General features: G+C 38.0%; 1 protein-coding gene across 4 annotated transcripts in view; it reads right to left on the bottom strand.

Annotated features, from left to right (window-relative positions):
- The window catches only part of tns2a (tensin 2a), a 48,442-nt gene that overhangs the window by 14,192 nt on the left and 16,799 nt on the right, over nucleotides 1-17,451 (bottom strand). For all 4 annotated transcript variants that reach the window (XM_079478163.1, XM_079478164.1, XM_079478165.1 and 1 more), the window contains exons 2-9: nucleotides 14,329-14,434; nucleotides 14,084-14,121; nucleotides 3,647-3,685; nucleotides 2,842-2,880; nucleotides 2,093-2,142; nucleotides 1,063-1,246; nucleotides 925-975; nucleotides 724-846 (exon numbers count right to left, since the gene is read on the bottom strand). In XM_079478163.1, the coding sequence (XP_079334289.1) occupies nucleotides 724-846; nucleotides 925-975; nucleotides 1,063-1,246; nucleotides 2,093-2,142; nucleotides 2,842-2,880; nucleotides 3,647-3,685; nucleotides 14,084-14,121; nucleotides 14,329-14,434 (630 nt within the window). The remainder of the gene's footprint in view (nucleotides 1-723; nucleotides 847-924; nucleotides 976-1,062; nucleotides 1,247-2,092; nucleotides 2,143-2,841; nucleotides 2,881-3,646; nucleotides 3,686-14,083; nucleotides 14,122-14,328; nucleotides 14,435-17,451) is intronic.

The raw sequence follows: 17,451 nt of genomic DNA, 5'->3' as shown, positions 1-17,451 counted from the left end.
CATTAATTGAAATTAATATGAAAGTAAAATAAATATAAAATATATAGTTAAAACCAAACATAGACCTTAAGTTAACTTCGGCTCAGGCGCCTGCGTCCAATGAAACATCTATAGTACATAAACAAATGATCTATAGAAATGTATTTAACATATTGTGCACAAAGAAAATCTATTATTTCTATATATTAACTGTCAATATATTAAATTCTAAAATAAATACATAAGATAAAACTTTGTTAATCCATGACGATATTGCAATGTGCTGATTAATCTTTTTTTGGACAAATATATAAGCATATATGAAGAGTTTGGTTCCAAAATGAGATAAAAATGTCAAAAATCATCTTTTTTATTATGTTAACATGTCTTTATTGTGTTATTTAGCAGTATTTATTTAGTTATTATTGCTCAAATAAAAAATCATAAACTGCAGTTTGATTAATATTAATTGGACTGCACATGATATTTGAAAATAAAGTCATTTCGGAACCAAACTCTTCATATATTTTTGATTTTGAAAGGGACGTGTCTTCACAAAATGATTTCTTAAACTCTTTGCTTTTGTTTTATTGTAATCATCTTTTAAAGACTTCTTCTGAAGTCTGACCCTACGTTAAATGCCTCAGCCGGGTGGTCTTTAGGGTCATTTAGGGCACCTTTTAGTACTCTGTCAGTGTCTGTGACCCTGACGTGAACCGTCCAAAGACAGCTATGACCTCTGACCTTGCAGTGCAGAACGACCACATGCTGGGGGTCCGAGTTCAGCCAGGTCTCCATGGCTTTGCACATCGAACAGATCTTATCGAGCGGAGGAGCGTGCATGTCTGGCCAACCGAAGTCAAGAACCTTTGAAAGAAGAACAGTTAAATTGGTGGGGGTGCTGCGGGACATTTGCATTTCAGCACCAAAAATATGACACTTTACCTTTGGGTTTAAACGGGTGATGTCATGTCGTCTCTCTGACAGATTGAATAACTGGGAATGGAGCGTAATGATGTAAATGTCATTAACATGAGCAAATAGGTTTCTTGATGACAAACTTATTACAAACAGTGTCAGTACCAGAAACTTGTCCTGGTGTTTGGACTTGAGCATGGCCGCCACCTCTCTGAGATTGAGACGGTACCTCTGCTCTTCCAGCAGAGGGGGGAAAAACACCGAGATGATCCGCTCCGTGATGTAGGTGAGGTCGAAATCATAATGTCTCTCCATCACTCTGTCCATCACCCGGTCCACACTCAAAGTCCTGAGAGAGAGAGAGAGAGAGAGAGAGAGAGACTTGATAAATTGGTCTAAACCATTTCAAAACCCCATCATATGTTATAATGAGTCTACTTTTACTTCTAGTGTTGATGCAGTTTCTTTAAAAAAAGGTAGTTAGAGGAATATCGAAGGGCTTATCATTATTTTAGATTGCTGATATCTATTCACTATGTTAAATCTTTGAACCATGGTTTGCTACTTGATGAGGCTTGGCCAAGATACAGACTAAAAGTAAAAGATGTATTTCACGTGGACTAGAAAAGGTTGTTGGTCACTGTTGTTTGGCCAAAATAATCTAACCAGACTGACAAAGATGCTCTTTAATGTTCAAATCAGGTTCACCAGGTGGTGGCTAAGTGGACTACGTATCGAGACCAGCTAGACTGTGAAACCATGGAAGTCCTGCATTCGAGTTGACGTGTGACCAGACAAGACTGGAAAAATCTGCTCTAAATCAAAAGTTCTCCAAAACAAAACCGCAAATATTATTCAACTCCATGTGATAGTCCATCAAATATGCTGAAACTCATTCCAGTGAATAATTGAAGTGCCGTTCGTCCTGAGAGTCGTCTGTGACGGGTGTACACATGTGCTGACGCACATATGAGTTATGAATGAGCCCTACGATCCTCACCACACTGCAGCCAAAGAGGATTTTTGACTCTTCACATCAAATCCCAAGGGAATAAAATCCTGTTGAGATGTTGTAATTTATCTGAGATAAATAGAGATTAGGAAATAACGTCCCCAAACCCTGCGGTGATCTGTGAACTTTATGAACTAGATTTGAAGCTTTATAGAAGAGCTGATTCTTTTCAGCTGGACGTACCTCGGGAGAGTGTTTCTCTGTTTGGTGTACGTCAGAGACTTGGTCGAGCCCTGGAAAAAAAACAAAATGAGATTACAGCATTGTGTTTGAATACAATACACCGTGTCAACTCCCAGTCATAAAAGACCCTCTCTTGTTTATTTAAACGATATTTTGTTCTTAATTTCTGTCTTGGACACACACACACTTGTGTTATGTATATAAAATAATGCAACTGTAAAACTGAAGTTTGGTCTGAGGCCCAGGAGCAATAGAGAAATTTGAGAATTATCTAAAGACAAACCGTGATTCACTACAGAGGTAACATATTAATAAAATACAACAAGATAACAGAACAAAACAAATTCAATAAAAAACTGGAAACAAATTTAATGGAAAAACATACAGTAACAAAAATGTAAACAAACAAACAAAGCATACATTTATTTTAAAACAAAACATATCTACAAAACAAACTGTTACTACAAAACAAATCTACTTTAGAAAACACACCTACAAAGACAAACTATATTTACAAAACAAATCTACAAAACAAAATGTTACTACAAAACACATCAACAAAACAAACCTGCAAAACAAGATACCTCCTAACAAAACTTACAAAACATTTCCAGGATTTCTATGACTGTGGGATTCTGTAAATATGATCTAGATGAGAACCCACTGGCGTCTACGTGAGTGTTATGAATGAATATATACATGTGTGAATGTGCAAGAGCGATAATAACAGAGGAGCAAAACGTTCTTACCAGATGCTGAATGTGTCTAGAGGAGGACGCTCCCCTCCGCTGTGTCAGATAAGAAAACACATCAGAAATGACATCAGTAAGACATGAATGTGTCCTGTTTGTCAAAATACCAAATGAGACATTTATCTAGACCTTAAAGGGATAGTTCATCCAAAAATGTAAAGTCTGTCATCATTTACACACCCTCGGGTTGTTTCAAATCTGTACATATTTCTTTGTTCCGATGAACACAGAGAAAGATATTTGGAAGAATGTTAGCAATTTTCAGTTCTGGGATGTAATCCACTACCATAGTAGGAAAATAAATATTGCAAAACACATAATGAGATATTTTGAAGAATTTAGGAAAACTAGAGTTCTCGGGCACCTTTGACTACCATTTCATTCTTCAGACTATGTAAGTCAATGATGTCCAGGAACTGAAAATGACTAACATTCTTCCAAATATCTTTCTCTGTGTGCATTGGAAAACAAAGTATTCTATACAGGTATGAAATTACATAAGGGTGAGTCAATGATGACAGAACTTTCATTTTTGGAGGAACTATCCCTTTAATATACAGTATGAACTCAGAGCCATTATATGAAGATGTATAGCTAATGTAAACACTGGGATTGTAAAAAGTGCTTTTTGTATTTTTTACAACTAGGTTGTGAAGTGAATTTGTGAATACAAACATAACCAAGGACGTGAATGAATACATTTATATGTTAGTAAACCACTTAAAGTGTGTTGATATGAATGAAAAAACCATACATCAAATAGAGCGAATGAGAGAGAGAGAGAGAGAGAGAGATCACTCACCAGTTCGGAGGACTGCGCTGGGATGCAGACTGTGTTGATCTAAAACAGAGAAAAGAAACATGACTCAAACTCCAATTCTGCATCACCACCATCCAACACACACATGATCCCGTCGTCTGCCCCGACTCAAACTCTTCCTCCTCAGGACGAGGGGAAGGGAGTGGTGGCGGGATCTGCTGCGATGGGGTGAAGGAAATGCTTCCCAAAAGCAACAGATAAGAAAACTATCTGCTGATAACAACTCTTAAAGCTGGAGGGAGAGAGAGAGACACATGCAGAGGATTGTGGGTAATGGGCAGTAACCACACTCATTACTGCGCACATTCCTCTTGTGTGAAAAATCAGGACACAACAATATGTAAACACATCATGAACGACATCACATGTGCCCAGCAGGCACACACTGTGTTTACTTGTCTATTTGTTTTGGCATACGGGGAAAAAAGGTGGAGATTTTATTTCCCTCCATTGCAGTGGACTTGCACAAGGCGAGAAAACGTGTGTGGGTTCACGGTCACGCTCTCGTAAGATTAAGTCCTCCCACCCCCTGTACATCCGATGCCCTGTTTGTTTGGTCACAGGAAAAGGGCTGAGCAGACAGAACTTACTCTCAACCACAGTCATTACATTCAGCCTTGACCTGTGACTGTGTGTGTGTGTGTGTGTGTGTGTTTACTTGTGTTTGTGTGAGTCAAAAAGAGATAAAGAGTTATTAAAAGATGAACGCTTTTGTTTGAATCCCCCTTATGGGACATTTTCTAAATGCATGGTGAACAGTGTTAAAAACGGTAAGTTTGATCGTGATTTATAAGTTGAGCTGTCGGGTCAGAATTTGGACTGTTATGGAACTGAAGGAGAACCCAATTGCAGGCAGCGAAACGGGGATGAAGGGGTTAACAGATATACTTTAATAAATAACAAGAACAAACCAAACATCCACAATGGGAAAACACTAACTAAACTGGATACAAAAAACTGAAAACAAACTCATCCCACAAGGGGGGCAAACGTAAACAACTAGGACTAAAACAAGGAACTTTGAAACCATACATACACTACGAACAAGACCAGAGACATAGGGGACATGGCAGGAAACAAGAACAGCATACAGGTACAAGTATAACAAACGAGCACAAGACAATAGACATGAGGGCATCTTATAGGAAAACTAACAAAGGAGATAACAATGGGCAGGTGTGGGTAATGAGACACAGGAGGAAAGCAATACTAGGAACGAGAGGGGCGGGGCCAATGACGAGACTGGAGAGAACACATATTATGTCCTGATTGACCATAATATGTTTCTCTCCACATAAAACACGTGGGTCTGTCATGATTCTGCCCCTAGACCAGAAAACCAAGACAAGATTAGGCAGAATCATGACATTGGACGTCATTTAACATGACATAAAGATAAATCAAGTAACCTGCGATTTTAGTTGTCAAAGAAAGATGGCGATAGAGAGGCGAATAAATGCAGCTGGCGAAATCGTACGGACTGCTCAACTTATAAATCATTATTACAAGCTTTTCGTTGTGAATCTGGGCATGAGAGAGACAGTTTTGAACAGTATTAATGATTCTGAGCAATTCAAGGGTTATGGATGTGACATAAGAAGTCAAAACTTGGAATATAAATACTCTGCAAATGTATTTATTACCAGTACAACATTGAAACATGTTTGAACTTTCCTAAACCGCTGATAAGAGATTCCAGATCCTTTTTTAATTTAGATGAGGGGACTATACATGCATAATGGATGCGACAAAAAAGACTGCACATTATTGAGAGAAGACATGTTTTGTTCACAACAAAATCGCCAGTGTGTAAAAAGGTCAAATTAACTCATGCAGTGTATATATAATCCACACTTTGAGAGTGTTGATTATTTATACACTGGGAGTGTTAATTGGACATTTTTAACACTGGTGGTTTTACAGTGTCGATATTCTGTGTAGGAATTCAAATGGTGATGGAAAAGCTAAAATATTTTATTGTCATTTTTCTGTGCACATTTATGAAGAAGAGGAGTTATGCATGTGACATTTTTCAGTTATGGATGTGACAATTCTGAAAGCTGCACTTACCTGACTGTAAATATCAATACAACTTTTTATGGGTATTTAAACCACCAAATACCGACCTGATGTAAAGGATTAGTTTGGTAAAAAGTTTAGTTAAACTTCGTCCTTCATGGAATTGCTCTTTTGATTATTTCTTCAACAGAAAAAATTAAAACAATTTTATTGCAATGAGCAGTAAGTATCACGCCAGTATTTCATTCCTAAGATAGGCTGTGCGTGTGTTTTTGTTCACATGGTTTTGTGTGTTGCTAGGTGGGATCCTATTATAATATCAAGTTTCCTCTTTTCTTTCTTAAAAATGCTATACTATCACATTTGAAGAAAGTCAACGATTATGACTCAAAACAAAGTTCAGACAAAATGCAAAGATAATATTTCAATCCTGTGTTGTATAGGTGCTCCCCACAGTACACAAAGCCACTCTCGCCCTGCACATCTGTAACACAAGATGAGCATTAAACCAAACACGATGTCGATATTTTTCTCATATGTCAATGCTATCAGCGTGTTAAACACATTAGCTGCTAATTACTGATCTGGGATCAGAATCACACTCTCTGAAGACCTGTCACTATGAACACATGTTTCTTCATCTCTTTCATTATTCCTGTTAATTCCCAACTCGCCTGATTTCCTGATTTATCTATTAAACTTCTCCATCCGGCTGACACCTATATCCATCAGTCATGCCATAAACATGTCTTCCTCTATATCATTCGTGTTATGAGCTGGTTTACTGCATTATTTCAAGTTCTTGACCTGTTTTAGTTCACACCTGTAGGACTCTTTCTTCTGTGGAACACAAAAGAAGATATTTTGAGAAATGTCTCGGCGGTTTTGTGTTCGTATAATGTAAGTTGATTGGTTACGAAATAATTCAAACTTCATTTGTCATCTGCAGAAGAAAGACAGGTCTGAACTGACATGTGGATAAGTCATTTTTTAACTCAATTAAAGTTAAAGTTTTTGTTTAAATATAGAATAAAGTTTAGAAATATAATTTACTTTAAAATAAATATTGAAATGTTTTATGAAGTAAATCCTTTAATATTACTGTATATGAAACTAAATGTGTCCTATTAATTGTCTCAGTCTCAGACATGACAAACGTTTGAGCAAAGAAATTGAAAAAAAGAAAACACCAAATAACACCATGCAAAGTTTGTCCCTTCTGTCTTTCTGTAGTCTACTATACATTCTATAAGGTACAGTTTATAAGATGACAGCAGGACGGTCACAAACAGGGTAAAGGTAACGCGAACTCTTGGGGCCCAATGGGGGTCCGAAGCAACTTCTAGGGTTCTCCCCTCCCTCCAACAATGATTGCTTGCATACCTTCCTCATTCCAACGGAGATTGTCCACTCAAGCAGAAATCCTTCACTGTTTCCTTTCTAAACTTTTTCCTCTTGTTCTAAATACTTTTCACTCCCTCATGTAGCAACCACCCAATTACTGTTTTCCATTCGCTTGCTGGGTGGATCTCCAGTGCCAACGAATGCACACTTCTTCCATCTTCACCCTAATTTTCTCACTTTCTTTCCCAACCTCAAGTCCTTAATCTCCTCCATGCATCCCTCACTGAAGTAACATCAATACCCCCCGTTTTCTTCAGTGAGCCGAGCACAGAGGAGCATGTTCCCACGTGTAACATGACTTTCAGGGTGAGCTGAGGTCCATACGCGACTCCACGTGCCAAGTGCAATACCACAGAAGTAGTAAAGAGGGTGATTTACGTGACAGAGATGTGTTTTGACTCCAGAGCGCCTCTGCTGAATGAAAGATCCAAACGAAACATGGACGAGCTCATAATCGTCGTCACGCTCAGATTAACATCCAGTATGTCAGACAGCAGTCTTACCCATCCAACGGCATGTTCAAAGTCAACAGAAGCTATTCACAAACCATTATACATATTCCTGACTGAAAGGGAAATAGATTGTGATACATTGCTGATGTTTTCCTGAACATCGAGTAGTGGCTGTTCTAGGCTTTTTTAAGCATTCCTCAAAGTCCGAAAGGAAATGTTACTGCTGTGTGTGTGTCGGAGGCTGAAAATGATGGAGATGGACATACAAGCGCAGTGTAGGACAAAAGGTGCATGCATAAAACACACGTATCTAAATGCGGTATAGGTTCAGCAGAAGGGTGGAGAACGTGACAGGAAGCAGAAGAAGGGCAGGCAGAGAGATGGAAGGATGTTAGAGCGATGATGGAAGCGTGGGAGGAGAGGGAGGGCGGGCGGGCTGGCGGGGGCTCGGGTGTAAACAGTGTAATTACAGCGATTAATCAGAGCAGAAGGCAGGGCCCTCAGGAGGGGCACATACCGCCTGTCCACACTTTTATAAGCACTCACTGACAGAAAAGAGCCTTTAATCAAGACTTTGATTAGTATTTACAACACATCATTTCTTATAATACAGACTCAAGAGTTTTTATGTTTTTTTCTATATAATGGGGGATAAATTGGACTTTTCATCACAATAGTATCTGAGAGGGATTCTTTCGGCAATACGATATGTATCGATAGCTCAAAACTTTCCACTGAGATGTGTTGGTCTTGTTTTCCAGCAAATATATTTAGAAATTCTCAAATTAAAAATGTTTTTTAAACCATTCTTGGATTCTTTTCCTGTTTTAAAAAAACAATCTTAAGTCATTTTGCTTCTCAGGTAAATGTAGAGTACACAATACTGATGCCTTTATTAAATATATTATTTTTTCGACTGATCAAACCTTTGTTTAAAAATGACTTGAAATGAATTTTTTTTTGTTCTGTTGAACACAAAAGAAGACATTTTGAAGAATAAAGGACAGCAAACAGTTTTGGGCATTTCTGACTATCGTTGTATTGTTTCCTACTATGGGAGTCATTGGGGGGCAAGATCTGTTTGGTTATAAGCATTCTTCCAAATATCTTCCTCTGTTTTCATCAAACCAAACAAATTTGGAATCACATTTTTAATGTTTGAATAACTTCAATATATATTATTATTTCATTGAATTTTAAAATTGGCATGTTGAAAATCGTCATTGACCCATATAAAGTAAAAACATACTAAAGTTATAAAGACGCATAATGAAGCCAAACCAACATATTCTTAACAGAATGACAATCATCACATTCTCAAATGTAAAGCAGCATCATGTGAAGCAAGCCCTGGCGTCTGTGTGTTCTCGAACAGCCTCACTGAGTGTTCAACTCAATCTGGAGCAGCTGGAGAACTGTTAACACACACTCAACTTTGAGCAGATGCCGTGAGAGACGCTGGGAATACAGAGAGGTCTGCTTTCACATACTGACCAATTACATCTTTCTTTGGGATAGATGCCCTACATGGAGATCCATAACTGTGACAGTTTCCGATCTCCAGCAGACAAGATGTATCCAGAACAATCTTTGCTGTAATCGTCCTCTCTCTCCCTTTCTATTAAAAACTCTTCTATTGTCTTATTGCCAAACTAAACAGGAATCACAAATCTCAAGAGTGCAGCAGCCAGTCAAAGAGACACACGCAGATAAAAAAAAGGAATATTCCAACTAAACCAAGCAAGTAAACAAGAGTATCATCATCAGATATCAGCGGCTGTTCTAATAGGCTTCTTCTGTATATTTGGGGAGAATGACATAACACAGTTGTTTCAATGTGCTGTGTTTATTTAGTCCACGTGAAGTTACAGACATCTTACCTAACAATATAAAAACTCATGTGTAAGGCAGTGGTTCTCACATCCTTTTGTGTTGGATGCGTCGCTTTGAAAACGTATTTAACTAAACTTAAAATTTGAATTAATAAAAAAATCTTTTTTACAATGCTGGAACATCAATTCTTTTCTTTTTCTGATGTTTGGTTACATCAAATTAATGATACGTTTCTATATTTCATAAAATGCTACAAAATCTGTGCCCCCCCTGGATCCAATTTGGGGCCCCCAAGGATGTAAGGTAATAATAATCAATGTAGATACAGATGGGTGTTGTCGCAAAATAAACTAAGCTTTGTGTTCCCGATCCCCCTGTAAGAGTTTATTTTGTGATAACAACCTGGTGGATATATCCTGTAAGATTTAGCTTATTACTGTACTTGGCTACCTGCCACATCGGCCAATAAATAGACATGAAATATTAATTTCAAATAAATGATTAGCTTATATGTACAAATTAAAACGTGGCAAGAGAAAGGACATGTGATACACTCACATAGGGTTTTGCAAATATCACTAAAAAGTATTAAAGTGAAAACTCTGTCATTGTTTCCTAACTCTCTAGTTGTTTCAAATCGGTATAAATCTTTGTTCTGTTCAAGACAAAAAAATATATTTAAAAAAATGTGGGAAACTATCCCTTTAGAAAGCTTGTCAACTTTGACAACACAGTATTTAATTATTAATAAAGTGCTGTGTATTTTCCATTTCTTAAGAAATGGAAGGTACCAAGTGTACTCAAAATTGATGCCAAATTGATATTATTTAACAGGCGACATTTTATTAACGGGGTGATGTTTTAATTCTTAAGAGACAAAAATTTGCTTTATCGGACACTGTTAAATAAAATAAAATCGGAAATATTCATAATTGACTAATGACACAGTATCACTGACTGATCTTAGTTTCATAATTGTTTATTACTGTTTGGTTTATTACATATATTTCTCCTTGTTACCCAACATTAGGATTCGGCTGTAATGCAGACCTCTGAGTCAAAGCGCCAGCTACGCAAAACGAAACTAACGCACATACTTCTACAATGCAAAGAGACTTCAATAAGGGAGGCCATTCAAAGTGTATACACACACAGGCTTAGGGGAAACATGGGAAACACATGCAGCTGATGAGTTAAAAAAGATGGGGGATGAAGTGAAAGATTTTCTGGAAGAGCCCACCCAGCTGACATCAGCTCATATCCTACTTTTGCTACCAGGAAGCGGGATCTCTTTTTCCTGAAAAGTGGCGGATATTACCCTTCCTCCATCTGACGGCCCGCTCTGCCATCCATTCCCCTTTTCTTCATCCCTTTCTGGCCCCCTCGCTCTTTTTTCCCTCTCGCCCGTGTCTTTTCCTACATGGACTGAACTTTCCGTTCTGGCAGCTAGATAAGTCCCTTCCGCTCACAGGATGCACGGAAAACACCAAAATACGAGCAAGTTTTAGTTTTGCATCTAAGAGACGAGACGTTCGCTTGTCAGGGGTCATGATGTTCTTTCCTGTGGTTTAAGGTTGTAGACGAGGATGCATCATACTGTAAACCAGACACACAAACAAAAAATGCTAATGACAATACTTTCCTCTCATCTCTGTTTTCAGGAAACTGCGTTTTGGGAATGAAAGAGTCAGGGGCTTTCCATTTAAGTGGGTAAAGGAAAAATGTTTTACAGACTACTGAGGTTTGGAGTTTTTTGGTCACCATTGCTGTAGGCTACACAGACGCTTATTGGTTACAGACGTACAGTCAACTCATCTCTACTGTAAGACTTAAGAGAATATTTCATCCAAACAATGACTGATATAAAAAGTCAATCTTAACTCAAAGGAGTCTGATAAACACCAGCTGCTGCCAGCTGCTGTCTTTGGGAGGGCTGGGATATTTAGATGTGATAGACTTAACTGGATTAGAAGAAAAGTAATCTGATCTTGGATCTAAAATAGTTTGAGGATCTCAAACAATGGTGCACTTTCAATATTTAACTTAAAACAAGATTGTTTACATGATGCAATCTGAAATAAAAGAAAAAAGTTTGCTGAATTGGATCAAGGCTATTGGCTTATCAAGAGGTCTACTAACGGTATATACAAAGATTTACTACATGCTTTCCACATTTAACTTACTGTCAAGAAAATAAAAAAGTATTTAAAAAAATATAAAAAAAATAGCCATACATATTGTTATCATTCAAATTATAATACATATAATTAAAAATGTATTTTTTCCATGACAATATGTAACAGGGCTCCATCCTCCAAGATAAAGTAAAGGAGCAATTGGCTCCATAGGGAAAAAACAAGCGCCACATCATTTTTTTAAGAGCCACATAAAATGAAATCACATTTTTAAATCACATACTTTTATCCTTGTACATCTTCCCTTTTGCTCACATAAAGGCTCAACCCAATAACAGATTTTGTATCTTTATTTCCGAGAGTGTACGTTTAATTGCCAGCTGTGTCCGCGTATACTCTCTCTCCAAAAAGTATTTGGGTTCTTACCTATACTCTGTGCAGTATACAAATATGTTTATTTAAAAAGACAGAACTGTCCACAGTGTTATCTTTAAATTCTGACACATGCCCATTTAAATCCAAGTAAAGCTACCAAAGCGAGGTCCCAAATCCGCTCAAAATAAGGGCAGCGCTATGAGGAGGTGAATATAAAACCCATTCAAATCTAATAATGCCGCAGAGCCCTGGTAGTGAAGAAAAGCTTTGGAGAGCAACAGGAAACAGCTGAATCTCTTTGGACGGGATTGTCTATATTAAAGAGCAGAGGACAAGAGCTTACAGTGATTCTGTGCCATGAGTTACAAAACATTTGCCATCGTTCGACTTTAAAATGAAGAGCTTTGGGTAAATATGTAACAACAGAAAGAATCAGTACTTGAGCTAGATTGGCGGTTAAAAGGCTACACGCCAACATTTATGTATTGAACCGTGTATAACATTCTTGTGAAAAACGTATACATTATTCGACCAAGGGTGTTTTGAACCCCTCTAAACACATGACTTGGACTTATAGCATGGTATTTGAACCTCAGAGGGCTTAAGCATTCTTGAAATTTGTTTTTTTCGGGTGCCAAGATGTAAAGGGCTGGTTTCCAGTGTGGAAGGGTGATAAGGATTTTTTTGTTAAAGGTCATGGTCACAACACATCTCCAGGGAGAAAAGCAACTCCCTTCCAAAAAAGAGATGATGGCTATCAGAGCCAACACCAGCGCCAATGATTATCCGCGCTTGGTACACATATTAGTAAATTAACAAATCACTGAAATATTATAAACATCAGACTATTACAAAGCAATACACTGAATGCTTTAGATAAGCTGGTAAAATACAGTGAAACAATAAGAGCAATGAAGAACCATAAAGCTTTATAGGTACATTATTGTACTACCATTGCAAATTTGTCATCGAATTACTATAAAAATTTGGTAATGACTTCCGAATCCAGAATTAGAATTCCCCAATCCAGTCATTGTGCTCAGCAGCATCCCAGTAACATCCTTCTGCCGTAAAGGAGTTTGGTGACTGAATAACCATGTGGCATGTTAAACCCCTTACTGTAATGTTTTTGCTCATTGAGCAAACGTCTGCACGTGCCACATGAAGAATAAAGTTTTCTAAAACTGTGAATCTTTCGTCACAGCCAGCATACAAAGGAACCATACTGGACAGGGTTGCCAGATTTTCAACAAAATCAACCCAATGGCATAAGAAAAAAAGCCCTAAACTTGCTTAATTACCCCTTCCTTAACACCAAAAACCAAACCATGTCACCCCCATTCCTAAAATACATATTTTAGAGTCACAGTTATGCATTATACACCGTTTCTAACTGAAAATCACTCTATAGTAGTAATTATGAAAACACTAGTTTTTATAAAGAACTTCCATCTTTCCTTAAGAAAGACTTTCCAATTTTAACCCGTGCATGCAATAAAACACCACCCGCGTCAATGATTTAAAAAAACCTGCTGGAAACCGCAGACCTGGCAACCATGATTTTGGCATCCCACTAATTTATTATCTAAAACCAAATAATCCTGGAAAAGTAGCTGAGCACATTAAATGTCATTGAATCCAAGGTACACGATCTCATAATTTCCCTTTTATCCAAATTCAACAATTTAATTTGGATGCTCATTTCATTGCTAAAAAGTAACAATCATTACCCATTTGTTAAATCAAAAATGAACTATTTTAAGATTTCTATGCCTCATGTTGTACCCTATAAAGTGTAGTTGCTCTCTACAGCTTCATGAGCTGTGAATACAAGCTTGCATCTAAGTTTGCATCCAACACGCAAATTGAGTTGAGCAATTGGCTCTGTGTCCTCAAGTATGATGCATGTATTCCTGGGCTGGGACTCGAGGTCCCAGGGTGCTTCCCTGAAAATGAGCCTGATATGGGTGTGCCTGTCTGCGCTGGCAACCACTGGCCTTATCAATGAGCCTTTCAGTAAAGCAGTGTGATGCTGGGGCACGGCTAATAACACTGACGCCCCAACACAGGGAAGCCTTTAGTACAGAGAACTCTCTTTTAAAGACACAAACTCCCATTTAATACACCCATGTTGACGTAATGGGAGTGAATGACACAGTGATAGTATATAAGGAAATGTAAGGATTGGAAAAAGATCTTACCTTGGCTTCGCATTTCTTATGAGTGGCTGTTTTGCAGACTGTGGTAAAGAGAGTGAGATGTGCGAGTTAGACAAAAATGCTTGGTCTTGGTTTGATATTATTTCATCAAGATGTTTCATAAAGAACAAAAATATAATAAATATACTCATGAAAGTGTTTTATTTGAGTCATGCGCTATAATCCAAGTCTTCTTATTGTCTCCTTGGTAACTTTCTAAGGGGCTGAAATGGGGATGAAACGCTCACCTCGACAAAAAGAGCCCAAATTCTCCACGCTCTGTCTGCACACCCCACACTGCCGCTTCTTTTTGAAGGTCTTCTCTTTAAAGACGTGGGGCTCGCCCTTTCCCGCCTGGAAAACACAGAAAATGTCACAATCTAGACATCTATTTGTAGTTATCAAGAAAAAACGCCTGCGATTCTGTCTTGCTGCCTCGTATGAACTTTTCATCATCTTCTCTGACTGACCTGAACTCTACTGTAGACATCAGGTCTCTGCCTGTTCCGTGTACAGCAGCTCATCTTTCCATCCAAAAGAAGACGAAAACCCAGCACATCTGAAGGAGACACACCTGAGTTCTGAAATGCTCCGATTCGCCCAAACGGCTCTGAACAACACCACCGCATGGCTTTTGGCCAGGGGTCGACCTTAAATACCTCACGCCCACATGCTCCCCAATGTCAATATGTATGGTATCGCTTGGTCAAGACCAAAACAATACAAACCCATCCATCACACGTATTTGACCCAGGTATGAGCATTTATTTAGGTTTTTACGGTGCATGACGTCTCAGTTGAGTAGAATAATGCTGCTTTGTGTTTGGAAGTGCGGTTTTCCATTTGGCAGAGAAGTAGAGGGGTTTAGCTCTCTTTTCCACTCTTTCTGTCTCTCTCTTGTTCTCTCAAGCTCTACCCTGTTTGGACAGCTGGAGAGAAATGCAATGAGTGCCCGTTAGATGCCATGCCCGCAGCTGTAAAGTGTGAATTCACCAAGTTGGCACCGTCGCAAACATCCACTATAAGCATTACATTCTTCATCCATTTATCTAGCATGTAACAGACATCATATTGTCAAAAAGCGTCTGCTAAATGACTAAATGTAAATGTAAATGTAAATGTAAAAGGAGGGGCAAAGAGAGGGGGGCATACTTCACCGTATGCAATGAGCCAATTTTTGTTTGTACTTGTGAGTTGTCCGCGTCGAGAGGGCAATGGCCACTTAGGTCAGTGTCCACAGGCGTGTCGCTTGTATTTATATAATTTGTTCGGAGGGGGTTCAAGCAGACCAATCGCAGCGCTTGCGGTCCACGCATGCTGTTACATTTTTGGAGAGGGGCGTGTCAGGCTACGGCGTAGGTGTAATGCAGAAGTAAAAATAAGCCTTTACACCCACCTGAAACTAAATAGTAGTTGACTAGAAACAATTGGGCTGGGTGACATATCAAATATTAGCAATATATTTTAATATTTCTCTCCCACACTTACTCACGAGTAAGGCGAAAAATAAAAATGTCATTATAAAATTGTCCGCATAAATGTTTTGTATATTATACATTTTGAATGTGCTTTGAAATAGGGATGTGCACAAATGTCCAAATATTTAAATCCGCGATAACTTAAAAATAAAAATGCTATTCGAATATTCGTATTTTCGGAGCAGTTGTTCTTTGTAAATATATATCTGTTCATTACAAATATATAAAGTAATGCTAATTTCAACAACTTGAAACATGAAAATTTACATTTTCCTCCAACTACTGTTAATGAATTTGGCCTTAACATAAGACTGGTACCTTTTTTCATACCTAAAAGCCTGAATTTTCCTTCTTAGAACTTCAAATAGGGTCTTCGCCATCAAGTTACAGTCTGTTAATAAATGAGCACGGATGCTTTTTTTGTTTGTTTTAAATCGTGCTGCGATTCCTTAGTTACTAAGAAACTTTATTTAATGGTTTAATTTACAGACATTGACCATGAACCAATATTTATATGCGATGCTGATCAGTAGGATTAGTAAATAACTTCCTCAGATGATGGTCACGTAATAAACAGGGAAATAAGCACTACAATGACTCCGACTTATTTTTTAGGATCTTTACAGTCGGCATGGAGGTATCAAGCCTGTTACTTGATTTATTATCAAGATTATAAACAAGAAAGGCATATATTCTTGTCAGATCTGGGTTTTATTACCGGAAGTTAGAAAAGCACCGGGTCTTATCCAGAACATGTAAAACAAAAGAATCAAGATGACCATATATCACAAACTGTCAGTATGCATTGCGTTCTGTATGTTTTGTTTTATTATCATATTTAAATTACATTTGTTATATATTTTTCTATACGTTTTCTTTTTTCAACGTTGCTAATTTTTTCAACGTTACAAAACCCAACTTCAAAACCTGGCTTGAAGTCCTGTGCCAATCTCTCTCCACCCTATACTTTCCTGTCAAAATCTCTGTACTGTCCAATCAAAATAAAGGTACAAAAGCCTAAAAATATAACTTTAAAAAAATCAATCAACACCTTAACAACAGCATAGCAATGCCTTGGCAACCACCCACAACCCCTGAGCATCATGGTGGTTAGTTTTGTATGGTCAAGCACAAGGTCTTTTTCAGAAGATGTAAAAATCTAGCTAATTTTGCGATTCTGTAATAGCCCACCAAATTTCACACATTTTAATAGTTTGAAAGATTGTGTACTAACTGGTAGCAGAAGAGCAAGGCAAAAAACTGTTTACCCAAAACAGTTTAAGACCAACGGCAGGATCGGCTGCTTCATACATCAGCAAATTGTGAGAGTTTTGAGCCAGATCATTTGCTTGGCTGCTAAAATAATCAGACACCTTTCCGTTTCTCTTTTCCAGCTCCTTATAACACTAATCCTCTCATTCTGCTCTTCATTTTTCACACGTTCACATTCACTCACCCCATTCTCTTTTATCCAAACTATTGAACTAATACTTGTAGTTATAAAGAACTGATGTGACTGTGAAGACAGATGCTACCAACCACTGAAAGAAAGGAAAACAGTATTCTGCTCCTTGAACTCAGCAATCATAAACATTTATAAAAATATATATTTTGCCCTAAGGAGCGTGTAGTAAGCTTTCTGTGTCCGTAAGGGGAGCACATAATATACATAAAAAAATCTTACCTCTTCAAGTCCAAAAGGGCCAAGGACGCAAATAAAAAAATACTATGCCATTACCCTACCTATGTAACTCCACCCCCTTTAACCGAATGTAAACCAAGATCCCGTCTCACAGGTCCAGCGCGCTCTGAGGTGTGACTGCACCACCCGTCAACAGTGTTGCATTCTGCCCGATCAACAGTGTGCCAAGAGCGGGCAGTCAGGGTAGGGAC

This window comes from Barbatula barbatula (genome assembly GCF_947034865.1).
Source record: "Barbatula barbatula genome assembly, chromosome: 17".
NCBI lineage: Eukaryota > Metazoa > Chordata > Actinopteri > Cypriniformes > Nemacheilidae > Barbatula > Barbatula barbatula.
Note: the sequence above shows the minus strand (reverse complement) of the source record. Positions and strands in the feature narration are given on the sequence as shown.